Below are 19,422 nucleotides of genomic sequence, written 5' to 3'. Positions count from 1 at the left end.
CCCAGGCCCGTTAGGCCCCTGCGAGGCCCGCCCCAGGCCGGCCCAACGCGGAGCCGAGGCCCGGGGGAGGCCTCTCCTCCCTGCAGCAGGCCGCACGCAGGGCAGGCGGCGGCACCCCCCATGGGCGAAGGGGGGCCGGGAGCCGCAGGCGCGGCGCTTCCCGCTCCGCCTCGGCAGCAACGGGGACTCACCGCCTTCCTCCGCCCAATGGCTCCGCGGGCCCGCGGCGCGCCTCTGCCCGGCCCCAAGATGGCCCCCCGGGAGGGCTCAGGGTGCCCGAACCCAACATGGCTCCCAGGGGGAAAGCTCCGCTCCGGTCCGCGGCGGTCACCGGAGCCTGCTGGCGTCACACCCGCAGTCAAGATGGCCGCCGCCGCCCCGGCTCCCGCCAAGAGCCCTCGGCCCGAACCAAAGATGGCCGCCGGTAGCTTCACAGTCAGCGGCGCCGCCGGGATCCCTGCCCGGACCCAAGATGGCGGCGCCGCTGGCGTGCGGCTGGCTGCGGTCACGTGACGGGGGTGTGGGCCGTGTCCCGGCGGAAGCGTGAGGGACCGAGCGGGGAGCGGGGACCGACGGCGGCGGCGGGAGCGCGCTGGCGCCGCCGGAGCAGAGCTGCCGCAGGACGGGAGACACGGCTGCCACCACGGAGCCCGCAAGCGCTAACACGGCGGCGAACGCCGCTACGCGGGCCGGGGGTGCCGGGGATCAGCCAACCTCGCTGCCCCCGCCCCCGCCGAGGATGCCGCGCAGGAAGGTGAGGGTGGCCGGGGAACGGGGGGGTGCGCCCGGCACGGGGAGGCGGCGAGCCGGGGCCGCGACTTTCTCCCTTTTCCTACCCCATTCGCTACCTCTCACGGGCACAAAACCGGGGGGAAAATAGCGGCCTTGGGCCCCCGGCGCCCGCCCCGCTCGCTCGCTGACTGGCTCCCGCACAGCCACGCTGCGCGCTGATTGGCTCTTTTTCCCGTCACTCATCGCCCCCAACGGTTACCGTTTCCCCTCCCCCGCGCCTGCACGCGGTCCGCCTCTTGGCTCTTCTGATTGGGCACGCTCTTGGAGAGCTCTTCGCTTACTGGTTGAACTGCTTTGCCGGACTGGACGCTGATTGGCTTCTGCTGCTGCTCATCTACGCCCCCAACGGTCACCTCCCTCGCTCCCTTCCCCCATCCCACACCTCCCCCCCGCGTCGATGTTGCTGTGGGAGCGAGGCTCTCGCTGATAGGCTATCGGCTGCCGTCAGTCACGCCCTCCGGACACGCCCCCGTAGTCTGCGAGCTCTGGTTGGCGGGTCCTGCCCTCAGGCCCCTCCCCCTCGCCCTGTGATTGGCCAGCACCGGCGAGGCTCCGCCGGGCGCAAAAACAAAGCGGCGCGGGGCCGTGCGCGCGGGGCCTCTCAGCCCCCCCCCCTCTGCCCTCCGCCGGGCACCGGCACCGGCCTGGGCCCCGCAGCCTCCGCCCCGGGGCCGCCTCTGCCCGCGCCCCGCCCGGCCCGCCCCGGCCCGGCCCGTCCTGCCGCAGACCGGCCGGCTGCCGTCGGCTCCCCCACGCACGCCATGGCTCGGCGGTCCCGTCGGGGCTGCCGGGCAGGGGCGGGACCTGCGGAGGCCTGGTGGCTGCCCGCCAGCGCCTGAGGCCTGCCTGCCTCCGAGGGCCTGCGTGGTGCAGGGGCCGCGATGGAAGCAGAGGCGGAGAGAATTGGGGTTGTGCTCGGCACCGGGTTCCGTTTTGGGCCCCTCCGTCCAAGAAGGACATCGAGGTGCTGGAGTGAGCCTAAAGAAGGGCAACAAAGCTGGGGAGGGGTCTAGCGAACAGGACCGGCGAGGAGCAGCTGAGGGAGCGGGGGTCGTTTACCCTAGAGAAAGAGGCTGAGGAGAGACCTCCTCGTTCTCTACATCTCCATGAAAGGAGGAGATTGGAGTGAGGTGGGAGAGGAATAGGACGAGAGGCAAAGGCCTCAGGTTGTCTCAGGGAAGGCTTAGATTAGACATTAAAAATTTATTCTCCAAAAGGATTTTAAAGTCCTGGAACAGACTTCTGAGGCATGCAGATGAATGCTTGTCCCTGGAGGCGTTTAAGAGCTGCAGAGATGTGGTGCTGAGGACGATGGTTTAGTAGTGACCTGGCAGTGCTGGGTGAATGAGTGGACTTGGTCTGAAGGGTCACTCCCAAGTAAAACACTTCCCTGGTTCTATGAATGCAGCTGTGTCCATGGCCTCTTTTTCCCAGCCTCGTCACTGAGTGCCTTCATTTCCCCTGCCTTGCTTCCACCGTGCAGCCCTGAGGCTACCCTGAGTTGCTGGGTGGTGCCGAGTCAGCCTGGCCGCTGCTGGAGCCCATCTGTTTCTTGCACCACCTGCTCCCGTGGTGCCTGCTGGGCTGCCTCAGCTGCTTTGGGACAAACAAAAGCGTGGGAGTGCTGCTGGCTTGGTAGGGTGAGCTGAGAAGGGTCAGCTGGGATCCTGGCCAGCCTTGAAGCATCATTTGCTTTGTGCTTTATATAAGCTCAGGTGTCATCCCTCCTCAGGGGAGCAGAAACTTCTTATCAAAGGCTCTGTGACATTCTGTTCAACTGCAGTGACCCTAAAGTGCCACTCTGCTCTTCTCTGGTGAGACCCTGCAGAGCTGGGAGCAGCACAGACAGGAACCTGTTGCAGCAGGGCCGGAGGAGGCCACAGCAGTGCTAGGAGGGCTGGAAGAGCTCTGCTGTGAGGCCAGGCTGGGATAGTTGGGCTTGGTCAGCCTGGAGAAGAGAAGGCTCTACTGGAGACCTGGTGGCCTTCAGTGCTGCAAGGGGCCAAGAGGAAAGCTGGGGACAGAGCTTTGAGCAGGGCCTGTTGGGACAGCACAAGGGGTGGTGGCTTTAAACTGAAAGAGGGAGAATGAGGTGGGAGAAATGTTTGTCTCCGAGGGTAGGGAGAGCCTGGCCCAGGCTGCCCAGAGAGGTGGGAGCTGCCCCATCCCTGAAAGCATTCCAGGTCAGGGTGTCTGGGGCTGTGAGCAGCCTGCTCCAGCTGGGGCTGTCACTGCTGACTGGGGGGGGGTTGCACTAGGCCAGGTTTCAAGGCCCTGTCCTCCCAGGCTGTAACTCCCTGCTCCTGAAGCACTTTCTGTAGAGTCATACAAGCGACCTGAGTCAGTTCGCCGGCGCTGTCAGCTTGCGTTTCTCTAGCATCAGGCGCTTGGGTTTAGAGTGTGACTGCTGACGCCTGGCGGTGTGTGGTGTTGCAGAGGAACGCGGGCAGCAGCTCGGATGGGACAGAGGACTCGGACTTCTCCACCGACCCTGAGCACACCGACAGCTCGGAGAGCGACGGCACATCGCGGCGCTCCGCCCGCGTCACCCGCTCCTCGGCGCGGCTCAGCCAGAGCTCCCAAGGTACAGCTACGGGGAAAGGGCTTCTGAAACCACAAGAAGCTGGGCAGACTCTGTGCTCCTGCCCTTTAGACCTTGCAGCTGTGGAGTTTGCCCCTAAACTCCTGTGTCCGGGTACAGGAGGGGTGTGGAGGTGCTGGAAGGGCTCCAGAGCAGGGCCACGAGGATGAGCAGAGGGCTGGAGCTGCTCTGCTGGGAGCAGAGGCTGAGGCAGTTGGGGTTGTGCAGGCTGCAGAGGAGAAGGCTCCCAGGGGACCTTCTTGTGGCCTTGCAGGATCTGAAGTGGGCTACCAGAGAGCTGGGGAGGGACTTTTGAGGCTGCCAGGGAGTGATTGGCCTAATTTTTCTGAGAAGTCTAAAAATTCACTTTCCATCTGGGCAGTTTTGTTAGTGCTGGGCCCAAGCTGGAGGCAGTATTTAGAGGTGAAAGTTAGCTTTGCCTGGGGTTTTCTGTACTGCAAGGACTGATAGTTTCCTGCCTTGCTGATGCTGACCCTTATCTGCCTTAAATACAGTCAACACTTTGCCAGTTTGCTTCTACTTTGGCATCCAGATAGTGAGAGGGAGCACTGAGTGTATCCTCCTCCTCATTGTTAGTGTAGCCATTGCTGTGGGCTACTAAGTTGCTCTCTGGAATGGGGAGAAGGAAATCACAGCAGATAACTTCTTCCATTGCTCCATGTGACAAAGAATCTGTTCTGTGACAAAGTTTCTTGCAGGTGGGGAATAGAAGCTCACGATCAGCTGATAATTAGGTCTCAAAACCAAGAGGGGAAGGTGCTCTGGGGGTGTGTGGGATGCCTGTGATGTTCTTGGGTTAGGAAGGCTTTATTTGGGTTAGGAAGGCTTTATTTTATCCACTCTGGGACAGCAGAGTGGATCTGTGCTGGGGCAGAGCTGTGTGGCTGGGGCAGCAGAGTGGAGCTGTGTGGCTGGGACAGAGCAGAGTGGAGCTGTGTGGCTGGGGCAGCAGAGTGGAGCTGTGTGGCTGGGACAGAGCAGAGTGGAGCTGTGTGGCTGGGGCAGCAGAGTGGAGCTGTGTGCTGCGGCAGAGCTGTGTAGTGACCCTCAGCTGTCAGGCGCTGCCATTCAGCCCTGAGAGCAGGCAGGGGCACGCCTGAGGGCTGCAGGCTGGCTCTGGAGGGGTGACTGTGCCCGTCCCTGGCGCAGACTCCAGCCCGGTGCGGAACCCGCCGCCCTTCGGCGCGGACGAGCCGGTGTACTCCACGCGGCGGGTGACGCGCAGCCAGCAGCAGCCTGCCCCTGTCACCCCCAAGAAGTACCCTCTGCGGCAGACGCGCTCCTCGGGCTCCGAGACTGAGCAGGTGGTTGACTTCTCTGACAGAGGTAGGTGGGGGCGCCCGGGGGTCCCCTCCCTGCTGGCTTTGCTGAGCAGAGGCTCAGGTTGTTGCTGCAGGCTCCCTGTCAGAGCAGCTCTGTGACCCTCTCCACGCCCTCTGCAGACACCAAGAACGCGGCGGATCATGACGAGTCTCCTCCTCGCACGCCCACCGGGAACGCTCCTTCCTCGGAGTCTGACATCGACATCTCCAGTCCAAATGTGTCCCATGATGAGAGCATTGCCAAGGACATGTCCATGAAGGACTCTGGAAGTGACCTGTCTCACCGCCCCAAGCGCCGCCGCTTCCACGAGAGCTACAATTTCAACATGAAATGTCCCACTCCTGGGTGTAACTCCTTAGGTAACTGCTGCTGGGCTCTGCCTTCCTGCTGTCGCAGGCACTCTCCCCTTGGCTGAGTTAGGCACCCTGAGAACAGGCACTGGAGTGGGGGCCAGAAGCGTTGTGAGAAGGCATAAGGGAGAATGTCTGCAGGAGTGCTCCTCCTGGAGGTGTTCTCTGGCTAAGAGCGTTTGGGGGCTGGGAGGGTACAGAAGTCAGGAGCGTGAGCAGAGGCGTGGGAGGAGGTTGCAGAGCCTCGCGGGTGGAGCACTGACCTCTGCCAGAGGCAGGTCTGCAGGAGCAGAGTGATTGCAGCCCTCTGCTATCTCCTGGCTGCTGCATGCAGTGCAACTTCTGCGCTAGCCTGAAGGAGATCTTCGGTCTTTGTTCTCAGAGCTTCTGTTCTGAGCCCTGCTCCTTCTGTCACCTTGGTGACAGACTGAGCCTGCTCCTCGGGAGGCTGCTGTGGGGGATCTTCTCCCCTGCCAGACAGTTTAAACCTCTCTCTGGTCAGAAGTGAAGAGCCAGGGGGGTTGTCTGTGGTCCTTTGCAGGTCACCTGACTGGGAAACACGAGCGACACTTCTCCATATCGGGATGTCCACTCTACCACAACCTCTCAGCAGATGAGTGCAAGGTACAGGAGTCCTCTGCTTTATCTGCTCTGTGCCAGGACTTGGCAGTCGTGAACAGAATCCTCGACTGGCTCCAGTTGGAGCATCTTAAAGACCAGCCAGTTCCAACCACCCTACCATGGGCAGGGACACCTGCCCCTGGGCCAGGCTGCTCCAGGCTTTGTCCACCCTCCAGCACTTCCAGGGAGGGGACATCCACAAGCTCCCTGGGCAATCTGATCTAGTGTCTCACCACCCTCACTGCAAAGAGCTTCTTCCTAGTCATAGAGTCACAGAATGGTTTGGGTTGGAGGCTCTGAAGGTCACCCAGTCCAACCCCCTGCAGTCAGCAGGGGCAGCCTCAGCTGGACCAGGCCAGTGAAAGCCCTGTTGAGCCTCACTTTGAATACCTCCAGGGCTGGGGCTCCAGTAACCTCCTGAGCAATCTGTTCCAGTGTTCCAGCACTCACAGTGAAGAGCCTGTTCCTAACATCCAGTGAAGTCTCCCTGCTCTAGTTTCAAGCCACTGTCCCTTATCCTGTCACCACAGACCCTTAGACAACAGCGTTCAGCTATTGCAGCTGATGTCTTTAGCTGGAAGACAGCAGCATTTGTGTGGCAGCTCCTCTGTGAGTCCCATGTAGCTCAGAAAATGCCCCCAGACAAGAAGAGGCCAAGGTGTGAGGGTCTGCTGGCACTTGGCTGCAGCACTGACAGGTGAGGTTTGGCTTGCAGGTGCGAGCACAGAGCCGGGACAAGCAGATTGAGGAGAGGATGCTGGCACATCGGCAGGATGACAACAACAGGCATGCCACCAGGCACCAGGTAGGCCACCTGCTGCTCAGGTCAGCGTGGGGAAACCTCAGCTGGTGCTTTCCAGCCACTGGCTTTCACTTGATCTGCCCTCTTCATGTATGAGCTCCTGTGCCCAGTCCTGACACTCCCCTTTGTCATCTCCAGTTTGTTTCAGCCAGGGCAGTTTGTTGTGTCACATAAATGAGAGGCTGGAGCAGCTTGTGAGAGCAGGGAGGTGGCTTTGGCCAGTGCTATTGTGAAGGAGGCTGGAGCTGCTCTCAGGATGAGCTTTGCTCTGTGCTTTGCTCTGTGCTTTGATGTGTAGGACCAGAGAGTTCCTGCAGAACTGCAAGCTACAATTTCACTCTGACTAAACAGGAAGGAATCAAACCAGGGGGGTTACACTTTTCAGTTCACGAGTCTTGGGCTCCTGAGTCAGCTCTGGAGCTCCTCCCCAGCATGAAGCAGTGCATGAGGAGTCTCTGTCTTGTGGACTTGAGCCTCAACAAAGCCAAGCTGTGGTCAGAAGGAAAATCTCCTGGTTACACACCTGTGTGGTACCTGCTGTGCCCTCTCATTAGCACAGAGTTTGCTTCAGACCCAACAAACCTGACCTGAAAGCCCAGGACAAAGCTCCTCTAGGGTGGGAGGGTGAAGAGCAATGTTTGAAGCAAATGATGGTTCCCACTTCTGGTTTCTTTCAGGCACCCACAGAGAGACAGCTGCGATACAAAGAGAAAGTGGCTGAGCTCAGGAAGAAAAGAAACTCAGGACTAAGCAAGGAGCAAAAAGAGAAGTACATGGTAGGGGCACCAGTTCCCTTCCGCGCTCCCCTCCTACCTGCAGCGAGGCCATGAGCAGGAGTTTGGCTTTCCCCGGCAGCCTGCAGCATCCTTAGCTGAAAAGCTGCGAGATGCAGCAGCTTGGTAGCAGCACAGCAGCAAACTCTCCTGTCACTGTCTTCTAGGAGCACAGACAAACCTATGGCAACACCAGAGAACCTCTGCTGGAGAACCTGACGAGTGAGTACGACCTGGAGCTGTTCCGGAGGGCACAGGCGCGAGCGTCCGAGGACCTGGTGAGACTCCTGCTGCACCCCCCTGCAGATGTCTTTGTTGGAGGGGTTGGCCAGAAGAGCAGCCACAGCCTGGCCAAGCAGCAGCTTCCAGGGGAGGTTTAGGTTGGATATGTGGAATAATTTCATTATTGCTAGAGTGGGAACAGGAGCAGCCCTGGAGGGGTTGAAGAGATGTGTGGACCTGGCACTTGGAGGCATGGTTTAATGGGCATGGTGGAGTGGGGTTGATGGCTGGGCTTTGGGGGGCATCTTGGAGGCTGGGCTGGGGGCATCTTGGAGGTCTTTCCCAACAGTTCTGTGGTTCACACTGGGGCTTACTTTCAGGTGCTGGTGATTCAGGGGCTTAGAGTCCAGCTGGAGCTAAGTGTTAGTCTCACTTGCTCCCTGGGATAGGACAAGGAGCAATGGATATAAGCTGCAGCACAGGAGGGGGGGAAACTTCTTTACTGTAAGGGTCCCAGAGCCTGGCACAGGCTGCCCAGAAAGGTTGTGGAGTCTCCTTCCCTGGAGCCTTTCCAGGCCTGTCTGGATGCGTTCCTGTGTGCCCTGAGCTAGATTGTGTGGCCCTGCTGTGGCAGGGGGGTTGGACTGGATGAGCTCTTTGGATCCCTTCCAACCCCTGGCATCCCGTGAGCTGTGAATGCTGCAGTGCCTGCCAGAGCAGTCGTTGGGAGCAGTGTGTAATTAGGTGTGTGCTGTCAGTGTCACCTGCTGAGAGGCTGCTGAAAAGGGGCCTAGCAAAAGGCAAAAGCCACCCTGGCAGTAGCCAGTGACAGCAGAATGGAGATCAAAACCTTGTGTTGCTCGGGGCTTCTCTAGGTGCCTTCCAGGCTGCTTTCCACCTGCAGAGGTGAACCAAAAGCCCTCTGGATGCTTTCCAGTGACAGCTGCATCTGGGCACTCGAGGCAGGGCGCTGGGTTCCTCTCCCTGCAGATGAGGAGTGGAGTGGCAAGGAGCTGATGTTTGCATGGCAGAGAGCAGGGCCCTGTGTTGGTGTGCTGCTGAGGCACAGGGCACTTGCTGCTGAGAGGAGCAGGCAGTAACTGCCCTGCATGTGGCCAGGGCTGAGTCTGAGGAGAGGTCACTGGGGTTGGTTACTGCATGTTAGAGTCCCATGGAGAAGACAGGGGCTGATGAAGACAAGTTCCTCCTGGGGAGCTTCCAGCTGCAATCCAGAAGTTTTCTCTCTGTGAGAGCAGTTGGACAATGGAATCAGCTCCCACGTGGTGGATTCCCCTGCATTGGGCAGTTGTAAGGCTCAGCCTGACAGGGTGCTGGGGCAGCTCATTTCAACCAGACTCTTACCCTGAAAGGCTGGACCAGGTGATGCTTGGGGTCCCTCCCAGCCCAGCCCTCTGTGCTCATCACACCGAGAGAGGAACTTAGAAGACTCAGTCAGTTATTTCCTCGAGGGAAACTGCCAAGGCCTACTTCTTCACTGACTTCTTGCTGCCCTTGCACCCCAGGAGAAGCTGAGGCTGCAGGGGCAGATCACAGAGGGCAGCAACATGATCAAGACCATCGCGTTTGGCCGCTACGAGCTGGACACTTGGTACCACTCGCCCTACCCGGAGGAGTACGCGCGCCTGGGCCGCCTCTACATGTGCGAGTTCTGCCTCAAGTACATGAAGAGCCAGACCATCCTGCGCAGGCACATGGTAACTCCTGCCCTCCACTCTCCTCACAGCAGGCCACAGGCAGCCTGGGCCAGCAGCTGGAAGTGTTCCAGGCCAGGTCGGGTGAAGCCTTGAGCATCCTGAGCTAGTGGGAGGTGTCCCAGCCTGTGGCAGGGGGTTGGAACTGGATGATCTCTAAGGTCCCTTCCAACCCAACCCATTCTGTGGCTGTATGGAGAGAGGAGATTCTGCCTCTGCTCTGGTGAGACCTCACCTGCACTGCTGTGCACACCTCTGGGGCCCTCAGCACAGGAGACATGGACCTGCTGGAGCAGAGCCAGAGGAGATCACAAGGCTGATCAGAGGGCTGGAGCACCTCTGCTGTGCAGACAGGCTGGGAATGCTGAGGCTGTTCAGCCTGAAGAGAAGGCTCCAGGGAGACCTTAGAGCTGCATTTCAGTATCTGAAGGGGACCTACAGGAAGGCTAAGGAGGGACTGTTCAGAAGGGCCTGTGGGCATAGGATGGGGGACAAGGGTTTGAAACTGGAGCAGGGGAGGTTACAGTTGGGCATCAGGAGGAAATCTGCACAAAGAGGGTGATGAGAGGCTGAAACAGGCTGCCCAGGGATGTGGTTGAGGCCCCAGCCCTGCAGATGTTGCAGGTCAAACCCAGTGTGTCCCTGGGCAGCCTGCTCTGGTTAGAGATGTCCCTGCTGGGTGCAGGGGGTGGCCGAGATGCCTTTGGGGATCCCTTCCTACCTGATGCAATCTGTGAATCTTTAAACGTCTCTGTTGTTAGCTCAGCTGCTGACTGCAGGTGAGAAGCCTGCATGTCTCCTGGTGCCTCCAGGAGCTGTTGGAATCTCTTCCACCCTCAGAGCAGCATTTTCACCCTAACTTTGTTTTCCTGTCCCAGGCAAAATGTGTTTGGAAGCATCCTCCCGGGGACGAGATCTACCGCAAAGGCTCCATTTCGGTGTTCGAGGTGGATGGCAAGAAGAACAAGGTGACTGCAGCAGCCCCTCACAGGGAGGGGGTGAAACACTGCAGCAGCTTGGCCAGGGGTCTGCTTGAGGCCCCATCCCTGGAGATGCTCAAGATCAGGCTTGATGTGGCCCTGGGCAGCCTGATCTCAGTGCTGGCATCCCTGCTGCCTGCGGGGCAGTTGGACAAGATGACCTTTGAGGGTCCCTTCCAACCTGATGCCATCAACCTGTGAACTGCCATCACAGGCCAGTGCTGAGCGTGGAGTCCACCTCCCACATGTGCCAAGCTCTGCCCTTCCTGCAGAGAACCTACAGCAAATGGCTCTGGCAGTACTTCTGTCTTCATTTTCCTTGAGCTTGTTCCTCAGCACTGTTGTGCTCCAGCACTTCCTCTGCTGGCTCAGGCAGTGCTTGGAGACCTCATAGGTGGGGTTTGAGGAGACCTTAAAGATCATCCAGTTCCAACCCCCCTGCCATGGGCATCTCCTAGAGCAGGTTGCCCAAGATGTCTGCAAGATGTTTCTGAAGATGAGTGGGGACAGCTCTGTGCTCAGCCTCAGTGGATTGCTGCTGTCCCTCTCCCAGGACTCAGGTTTGGGTTGGTGGTGAAGCAGCCTGAGGGTGATCTCCTTAACCCCAAAGCACAGGGGAGAACTTGAGTGCAACTACAGATTCAGTGCTAGGTAGCAGCACCATACCTGTGCCTGTCTCTGGTTGTGTCCACTTCTTTCCTTCAGAGGAGAGATCAAAGAAACACTCAGAAGCTAAATTCTGCACTGCCAGAAGTTGGGAGGAAGCTTTTCCACTTAGCAGTGGCAGCCTAGCAGCACAGGATGAAAGGAGCAGAGATCCAACCTCCTGCAGCCCTTCACTGAGCATGTGATGTTCTGGGCACTCAGAGACAGATCACAAACGTCAGTTCCCACCCTCGGGCTTATCAGGTTTCATCACAGATGGAATTGTTTCCTGCCCCAGCTGCTCTCTTGGAAGGGCTGCAGTGGCATTTCCCAGAGTTTTTCCTTACCATGTCCCATCTGTGCCTGCTGTTGTCTGCTCTGGGGGTGTTCCACTGTGGGAAACAGCTGCATCATCATCATCATCATCTCCTTTTGCTTCTAGATCTACTGTCAAAACCTGTGTCTGCTGGCAAAGCTCTTCCTGGACCACAAAACACTGTATTATGACGTTGAGCCCTTCCTCTTCTACGTCATGACAGAAGCTGACAACACTGGCTGCCACCTCATAGGCTACTTCTCCAAGGTCAGGGGAAACACAAACGTGCCTGCACCTTGGCACCTCTGCAGCCTGCTTTGGGACTCCACTTTTCAGTACTGGATCTCCCCTCTGAGCTTCTGCAGACTCAGCAATTGTTGCTCCTCTTTAAGGAGCTGCTGAGGGAACTGGAATTGTTCAGCCTGGAGAAGAGGAGGCTGAAGGGAGACCTCACTGCTTTCTGTAATTAACTTACAGGAGGTTGGAGCCACGTGGGGCTTGGTCTCTTCTCCCAAAGAAGCCTCCAGTTGCCCCTGGGGAGGTTTAGTTTGGATATGAGGAACCCTGAACCAAGCCTTGACCCAGGCTGCCCAGGGCAGCAGTGGAGTGCCCATCTCTGAGGGGCCTCAAAGCCCTGAGATCACAGACTCAGTGTTAGGGGTTGGGAGGGACCTCCTAGAGATCATCAGGTCCCAACCCCCCTGCCAGAGCAGGGCAGGTCACACAGCAACACATCCAGGCAGGTTTGGAATGCCTCCAGAGAAGGAGACTCCACAGCCTCTCTGGGCAGCCTGCTGTAGGGCTGCTGCTGGTGGGGCAGTGCTGCACTTACTGGCTCCTTGGGCAGCCACCCTGGGCTTCAAGCTGTGCCCACGGAGTTGCTACTGAGGGAAGGCTCAGGCAGGCTGGGAGCTGAGGGCTGATCCCACTGCTTGTTGCTGGGCAGGTTTTTCTGCTGCTGCTGCTTTCCCCTGGTGCTGTATCAGCTGCATAGGCTTGTTGAGTCTGCTGGGATTAGGCTGTACCCATGGTGGGGACAGATCTGGACCTGCTCAGGTGTCCTCTCTTTGTCTTTTCAGGAGAAGAATTCTTTCCTCAACTACAATGTTTCCTGTATCCTGACAATGCCTCAGTACATGAGGCAAGGCTATGGCAAGATGCTCATCGACTTCAGTAAGTGGAGAAAGAGGCAATTCTGGGAATGTCCTGGCCCGGGGTGGCAGTTTGACCCCAAGCTCTCAGCTGGCTGTGACCCAGCCCCGTAGCAGCCACAGCTGGGGCAGAGCTGGGGCAGCTTTCAGCAGGGCTGGTTTCTGCACGTGCTGAAGCAGTGCCAGCAGGAGAGGGTGGCTTAGGGAGGACAAATGGCTGCTTCCTGGGCTGTGCTTTCCCTTTCCAGGCTACCTGCTCTCTAAAGTGGAGGAGAAGGTTGGCTCCCCAGAGCGCCCGCTCTCGGACCTGGGCCTCATCAGCTACCGCAGCTACTGGAAGGAAGTTCTGCTTCGCTACCTGCATAACTTCCAGGGAAAAGAGATCTCCATCAAAGGTTGGTGCTCAAGATCAACCCCCCCCCGTGCTTAGGAACATGCACTCTGCTCTGGTGAGACCTCAGCTGCACTGCTGTGCCCACCTCTGGGACCCCCAGCACCAGAGGGACGTGGACCTGCTGCAGCAGGGCAGGAGGAGGCCATGTAATGGTCAGAGGGCAGGAGAAGCTCCCTGGTGGGGACAGGCTGGGAGTGCTGGGGCTGTTCCACCTGGAGAAGAGAGGGCTCCAGGGAGACCTTGGAGCCACATTTCAGCATCTGAAGGGGAGCAACAGGAAGGCTGGGGAGGGACTGTTTAGAGGGGCCTGTGGGGAGAGGGACAGTGACTTCCCCCTCAGGTACTGGAAGCCTGCTCTAGAGTCTCCCTGGAGCCTTCTCCAGGCTGAACAGCCCCAACTCTTCCAGCCTTTCTGCACAGCAGAGGTGCTCCAGCCCCTTGGCCATCTTCATGGCCTCCTCTGGACCCTCTCCAGCAGATCCATGTCCCCCTTATGCTGGGAGCCCCAGAGCTGGACATGGAGCTCCAGATGTGGCCTTAGAAGAGCAAAGCAGAGGGGCAGAATCAGCTCCCTTGTCCTGCTGGTCGCACTGCCGTTGTGTGGCATGGAGCAGCCAGGCTGTAGGCTGCCACAGAGCAGTTCCCTGTTGTAAACACCAAGTGGTGCTGCTCTGCAGAAATCAGCCAGGAGACTGCAGTGAACCCTGTCGACATCGTTAGCACCTTGCAGGCGCTTCAGATGCTCAAGTACTGGAAGGGGAAGCACCTGGTCCTGAAGAGACAGGTGAGCTCTTTCTGCTGCTTTCATTCCCTTGCCTTCCAGAAATCCCCTGGGATCAGTGATTCCTTCAGATCCTGCTGGCCTGCAGGCTGGGGAGGGGCTGGCCAGAAGGACAAGGGGCAGTAGTTTGGAGCAGGGGAGATTTAGGTTGGGCATCAGGAGAAAGTGCTGCACAGGGAGAGTGGTGAGAGGCTGAAACAGGCTGCCCAGGGATGTGGTTAAGCCCCAGCCCTGGAGATGTTGAGGGTCAAACCCACTGTGTCCCTGGGCAGCCTGCTCTGGTCAGAGGTGTCCCTGCTGCCTGCAGGGGGGTGGCTGAGATGCCTCTGGGGGGCCCTTCTGAGCCGGTGCAGTCTGTAACCTGTGCTGTGGCTGCTGCTCCATCACTGGCTCTAACCTGCCCTTTCCTGCCCTCTCCCCTAGGACCTGATTGATGAATGGATTGCCAAGGAGGCCAAAAGATCCAACAGCAACAAGATCATGGATCCTAGCTGTCTGAAATGGACCCCTCCTAAGGGGACTTAACTGCCCATCACTCCTGAAGCCAGTGACCCCCAGCAGTAGGAAGTACCCTAGGGATCTCTGTCGTATCTGTTGCTGTTGTGATTGGCTGGTACAGTCCCTCCCCAAAGATCAGCTCCCCTTGGCACTGTTCTGGCCCAGGTCTTTGTGCACACCACAGAGCTAGTTCTGAGGAACTTTCATGTTTCGGCCTCAATGAGGTTGCAAGGATTGGATCTGTATAGGACCCAAAGGCAGCTCCTGCAGCGCTGGCCCAAGGAGTTCTGATGTCTGGTACTGTACCTGTCCAGTCACTGGTCCCACCCTCATCCTCCTCTTCCAGTGAGGTTGTGTCGTGTCCTTGAGTCTGGTTGTTTCCTCCCTCACCTTCTTTGCCCTCTGCGGCTCCTGAGCAAGCTCTGGCAGCTCTCCTCTGGGGACAGTTTGCCCTTCCAGCAAGTCACAGCTGCACCCACAGCAGGCAGTAGCTGCTCCTCTCTGGGCTGCTGCATTCCCCAGAGCAGACAGTCTGAGTGTGAGGACTTCCCACCCCCCCAGCAGTGTCCCCCCAGAGTTCTGTTGTCCAGTGGGAGCCTTGGTGTGCTGTGCCCCGGTGGTGTCGTTGTCAGTGCAGCCCTGGAGGAGTGGAGGCCAAGGCTGGGTCTGAGGTGTGTCACAGAGTCACTCTTGCTGTGTGCTGCTGGGGAGACCTCTGCCCACCACTGTGCTGGGTTAGCTCCTGCAGGTAGTGAGTTCCTTGGCACACAGAGCAGCCTGCTCAGCAGCCTGCTCAGTGTCTTTCACCAGAGAGGCCTTTCCCAGGGCAGTCTCCTCTGACTTGTAGATCTCTCTGGACTGGCAAGGATTTGTTGTTGGTTTTTCCCTCTAGACTGAAGAACTGAACACTTGGGACTGATTTTTCTGGCCTTGTCCAAAGAGCCACAGGAGGTCTCTGAGGTGCTGGCTTCTTGCCTGCAGCAGCTGTTGTGTACAGCAGTGGCAGCTGCAGGTGGCTGTGTGGCTGCTTTGCTCCTTGGCTGTCTTTGTGAGGCAGCAGCAAAGCCACCTGCTGCTTCCTCTCTCCTAGCAGCACCACCAGGAGGGACCTCCATCCACACCATGGCCCTCCAGCATAACCACTGTCCTTGTGCCTCAGGCTTCCCTCTGGCCCTGCTGTCGTTAAAGGGGGAAGAAGCTGTGGGGTGGCCTCCTTTAGTGCTGATTTCATTTAACCCCTCCACTGCTTCCTCCTTGAGTGGTGTTTGAAGTGAAGCACTTGCAGCTGAGCTCTGCTAGGTAGGAGCCATAGCCTGGTAACCACTGACCCATCCTAACGTGGGCAAGTTCTCTGCTGCTCTTCTGATGGTTCTCTGCCTTCCTCTGCCTCCCCAACAACCACAGAAGAGAAGATCACCTGTACATGGTGTGTACCTTGTGGGCATTACTGGATCTGGCTGGCTCGTGCCCCTCTGCCTCCTGTGTTGTAACTAACTCCAGATACTCATCCAACTATCCAACAAAGTAGAGCTCTTGTGGGGTAGGGAAGAAGGCCATTCTGGGGCAGAAGCTCAGCCTCTTCCCATGGTGTGGTAGAATGTGCTACTCTTGTATCTACTTCTCAATAAAGCATGTTCTCTGCTCAGCCTTCTGCTGCTGCCTCCTCCGTTTGCAGCCAGCTGCTCTCCTGCTGCAGGTCAGGGAGGTTGCTGCTTTGTGTTGCAGGAGGCTAATTTTGAACCTGTCTTTGTGCTTGAGGGATCTGCTGGAGAGAGTCCAGTGGAGAGCTGTGAGTTCATTGAGCCCAACCATCAGCCCAGCACTGCCAGGTTACTGCTAAGCCATGGCCCTCAGCACCACATCTAAGGCAGAGACCTGCTGGAGAGAGTCCAGTGGAGGCTACAAGAACAGTCAAGGGGCTGGAACATGTCTGCTGTGAAAGGCTGAGAGACCTGGGGCTGGTTGGTGTGGAGAGGCTGAGAGGGGATCTGATCAATGTCTGCCATGGGCAAGAGCACCTCCTGCTAGAGCAGGTTGCTCAAAGCCTCATCCATCCTGGCTTTGAGCACTTCCAGGTTTGGAGGCTCCACAGCTTCTCTGGGCAACCTGTTCCAGTGCCTCAGCACCCTCCTGGGGAAGAATTTCCTCCTCATGGCCAATCTCAATCCAGCTTCCTCCAGCTTGGCACTGCAGGGCTTTTGTGTCAGAGGAAACTTCTCCACTGAAAGGGTTCTGAAGCCCTGGGACAGGCTCCCCAGGGAGTTGGTGGAGCCTCCATCCCTGGAGCTGCCTGAAACCCGTGCAGATGTGGTGCAGCCTTGGCAGTGCTGGGACTGCCAGGGAGCAGCCCAGCAAGGAGCTCTCTGAGGAGCAGTCACACTTCAGCTGCTCCTCCAGCCTTGTGCTGTGAGGCCAGGACCTTCCCAGCACCTGCCACTTTGCACCTTAGACACAGCTCAAGTAGTTTTGCCTCTGACTTTCCCCAGAGGAAGGGAAGTCTCCAGCAGGGAAGGTTTCCAAGCTGACCTCCTGCCCGGGGCAAGGCCAAGGTTGTGGAGCTGCAAAGGAGAATGACAACAGCCTGTGAGCTGCTGCCTCAGAGCAGGGAAGCACAGACTGGGCTGGCTGGGAAGGGACCTTCAAAGCTCCTCCAGTCTGACCCCTGCGGCCAGCAGGGACAGCCCCAACTGGAGCAGGCTGCTCAGAGCCCCAAACCTGACTTGCAGGGGTGGGCATCTCCCACCTCTCTGGGCAGCCTGGGCCAGGCTCTGCTTTTAGTTTGACTCCATCCCCTTGTCCTGGCACGTCAGGCCCTGCTCAGAGCTCTCCTGCCTGCGGGATCCATCTCCCGGCATGGAGCCGCCGCTGCTGCTCCTTCTCTCCAGCTGAGCCCTTGGCAGCTTTGGGCTCTTCCTTTTTGATGCCGTCGGCATCCGGGGCAGGATGTGGTGATGCTGGGGTGGTGCTGGGGTGGTGCCGAGGACCTGCAGGGCTGGGACGAGTGGTTGATGTTCCCCTGCAGAACGCTAGAGGGAAAGAGGCAGCAGGGACCGCGGGAGGGAAGGGAAGCTAAATGCGTGAGATGACTTCAGCTGCTGCTGCTGCGAGGGCTGAGCGCCTCGGAGCTTACTTTAACCCCCCCCCAGCAAAGTCCAGCTGCTGCTGCCTCCTCCCTCCTGTTGTTCCAAAGCTATGGAAGGAGCTAGAACGCCTCCTTCTCGCACCAGCTCGCAGGCAAGGGCAAAAGCAGCTCTATTTTGGAGAGCATCCTCTGTAATTAGCACTGCTGCTTCCCCCCTCCCCTGGGCTCCTGCCCACACACCCCCAGACAGCAGCCAGCCCCGGGCCTGGGTGGCAGCACAGGGCAGAAAACAGAAGGGAAGCAAAACACCCCCGGGAAGCAAAAAAGGGAGCTGCAAGTTGCTGGAACTGTCTAGAGCAGAAGGCTGCCAAGAGAGCTGCTGGGGGGGAGCTGACATCTGCCCCTGGTGTCACCTCCACAGGCAGGGAGCTGCTGCAGAGAGTCCAGTGGAGGCAGTGAGGATGATGAAGGGACTTGAACATCTCTGCTATGAGGAAAGGCTGAGAGCCCCCAGGCTGCTTGGTCTGCAGAGGAGGGGGATGAGAGGAGATCTGATCAATGCCTCTCACCATCTGAGGGGTGGGGGGCAAGATGATGGTGCCAGGCTCCTTGTGGGGGTGCCCAGAGACAGAACAAGGAACAGGTCCAGGCTGGAGCCCAGCAGCTTCCTCCTCACCATGAGGAGAAACTTCTTTACTGCGAGGGTGCAGAGTCCTGGAGCAGGCTGCCCAGGGGGGCTGTGGAGTCTCCTTCTCTGGAGAGCTCTCAAAACCCACCTGGGTGAGCTCTGTGTGACCTGAGGAACACTTTCTGCCCTGCAGGAGTGGCCAGGCACTGGCAGAGGCTGCCCAGGGAGGTGCTGGGGTCCCCGTCCCTAGAGCTGTCCAAGCAACCTGTGGCCATGGTGCTTGGGGCCTCTTTGCTTCCAGGATCACACTGAGGTCACAGCTCCCAGGGAGTCAGGGGCTGGAAGGGACCAAAGGGATCATCCAGTCCAAGCCCTGCCAGAGCAGGACCATCCAGGCTGGCTCAGGGCACACAGGCTCCAGGGAAGGAGACTCCACAGCCTCTCTGGGCAGCCTGTGCCAGGCTCTGGGACCCTTCCAGGCAAGAAGTTCCTCTTGTGCTGAGCTGAACCTCCTGTGCTGCAGCTTCCATCCACTGCTGCTTGTCCTGTCCCAGGGGGCAGTGAGCAGAGCCTGTCCCCCCCTGCTGACCCCCACCCTCAGTTACAGACATTGATCCAATCCCCTCTCAGTCTTCTGTCTCCAGACTCTCAGCCCCAGGGCCCTCAGCCTCTCCTCACCAGGCAGTGCTCAGTCCCCTCAGCATCCTCACAGCCCTCCCAGGACTCTCACAGAATCACAGAACAATTTGAGTGGGAAGGGACCTCCAGAGCTCCTCTGGTCCAACTGCCCTGCAGCCAGCAGGGACATCCTGCACTGATTCAGTCTCCCAGAGCCCTGATGAGCCTCACCTCAACTCTCTCCAACGATGGGGCCTCAGCTACCTCCTTGGGCAGCCTGTTCCAGTGCTCCATGGTAAAGATCTCTCTCCTAACATCCAACCTGAGTCTCTTCTCTAGTTTCACACCACTGCCCTTCACCCTGCCACTTGCAAGCAGTCCCTTTCAGCCTTCTTGTGGGCCACCTTTAGGTACTGGAAGGTTCCTGTTAGGTCTCTGTGGAGTCTTCTCCAGGCTGAGATCAGAGCATGTCCCTGGCTTCCTGGTAGGCATCTCTGCATCACTTGCAGATTCCATGGTGAGAGGTTACAGAATCTCACTGCTGACCTCTGTTCAGTGATGATTTGTGTCCAATTCTGCTGCATACTTCAGCTTGAGCTCCGAAAACACCAAGCACAAACATTCCTCTTTATCCAGCCTGTGAAACACATGAGCTGAGCTGAGAGAGGAGAGAGAGGCAAAGGCACACAAGGACCACAGAGCTGCCCAGGCTCACAGTCTAACATCCAAGGTGACTGCAGATAGACCATGCCTGTTCTCTCCTCCAGCCTTTGCCTCTCCTCTCCACTCCCCTCCCTCCTCCACCACAGCCACCTCTCTCTCTGCTGCACACTGCACTTCCCCTTTGCTCCCCCAAACTCATAACACCTGCGTTCTGCTGGAGCCTCCTCCCCCCCAGGTGTCACCACTTACCCCCCCTGCCCACTCCCCTTTTCAGTCTGGAGTCTATTGGAGTCTCCTCCCCCCCCAGGTGTCACCACTTACCCCCCCTGCCCACTCTCCTTTTCAGTCTGGAGTCTATTGGAGTCTCCTCCCCCCCCCAGGTGTCACCACTTACCCCCCCCTGCCCACTCCCCTTTTCAATCTGGGTTCTATTGGAGTCTCCTCCCCCCCCAGGTGTCACCACTTACCC

The 19,422-nt window shown here is 58.5% G+C and overlaps 1 protein-coding gene across 1 annotated transcript; it reads left to right on the top strand.

The window, feature by feature from the left end:
• The first annotated feature begins 543 nt into the window (after nt 1–543).
• KAT7 (lysine acetyltransferase 7) lies at nt 544–14,666 on the top strand. Its single transcript, XM_064174603.1, has 15 exons — nt 544–754; nt 3,229–3,376; nt 4,544–4,720; nt 4,837–5,076; nt 5,609–5,691; nt 6,404–6,493; nt 7,168–7,266; nt 7,431–7,541; nt 9,009–9,200; nt 10,076–10,165; nt 11,265–11,405; nt 12,218–12,311; nt 12,538–12,684; nt 13,361–13,467; nt 13,888–14,666. The coding sequence occupies exons 1-15, from the start codon at nt 740–742 to the stop codon at nt 13,987–13,989; spliced, it is 1,836 nt and encodes a 611-aa protein (XP_064030673.1). The 5' UTR covers nt 544–739; the 3' UTR covers nt 13,990–14,666.
• The last annotated feature ends 4,756 nt before the right edge of the window (nt 14,667–19,422 follow it).

Source organism: Pogoniulus pusillus, chromosome 40 (genome assembly GCF_015220805.1).
Source record: "Pogoniulus pusillus isolate bPogPus1 chromosome 40, bPogPus1.pri, whole genome shotgun sequence".
Lineage (NCBI taxonomy): Eukaryota > Metazoa > Chordata > Aves > Piciformes > Lybiidae > Pogoniulus > Pogoniulus pusillus.
The sequence above is the reverse complement of the archived record's forward strand: the minus strand, read 5'-3'. Positions and strand labels throughout refer to the sequence as shown.

What these genes read in the sequence shown, in the direction of transcription:
- KAT7 (XM_064174603.1), top strand. An exon ending in TGGATGGCAAGAAGAACAAG is followed by an intron (nt 10,166 to 11,264) that starts GTGACTGCAGCA and finishes TTTTGCTTCTAG; the next exon opens with ATCTACTGTCAAAACCTGTG. An exon ending in CAAGATGCTCATCGACTTCA is followed by an intron (nt 12,312 to 12,537) that starts GTAAGTGGAGAA and finishes TTCCCTTTCCAG; the next exon opens with GCTACCTGCTCTCTAAAGTG.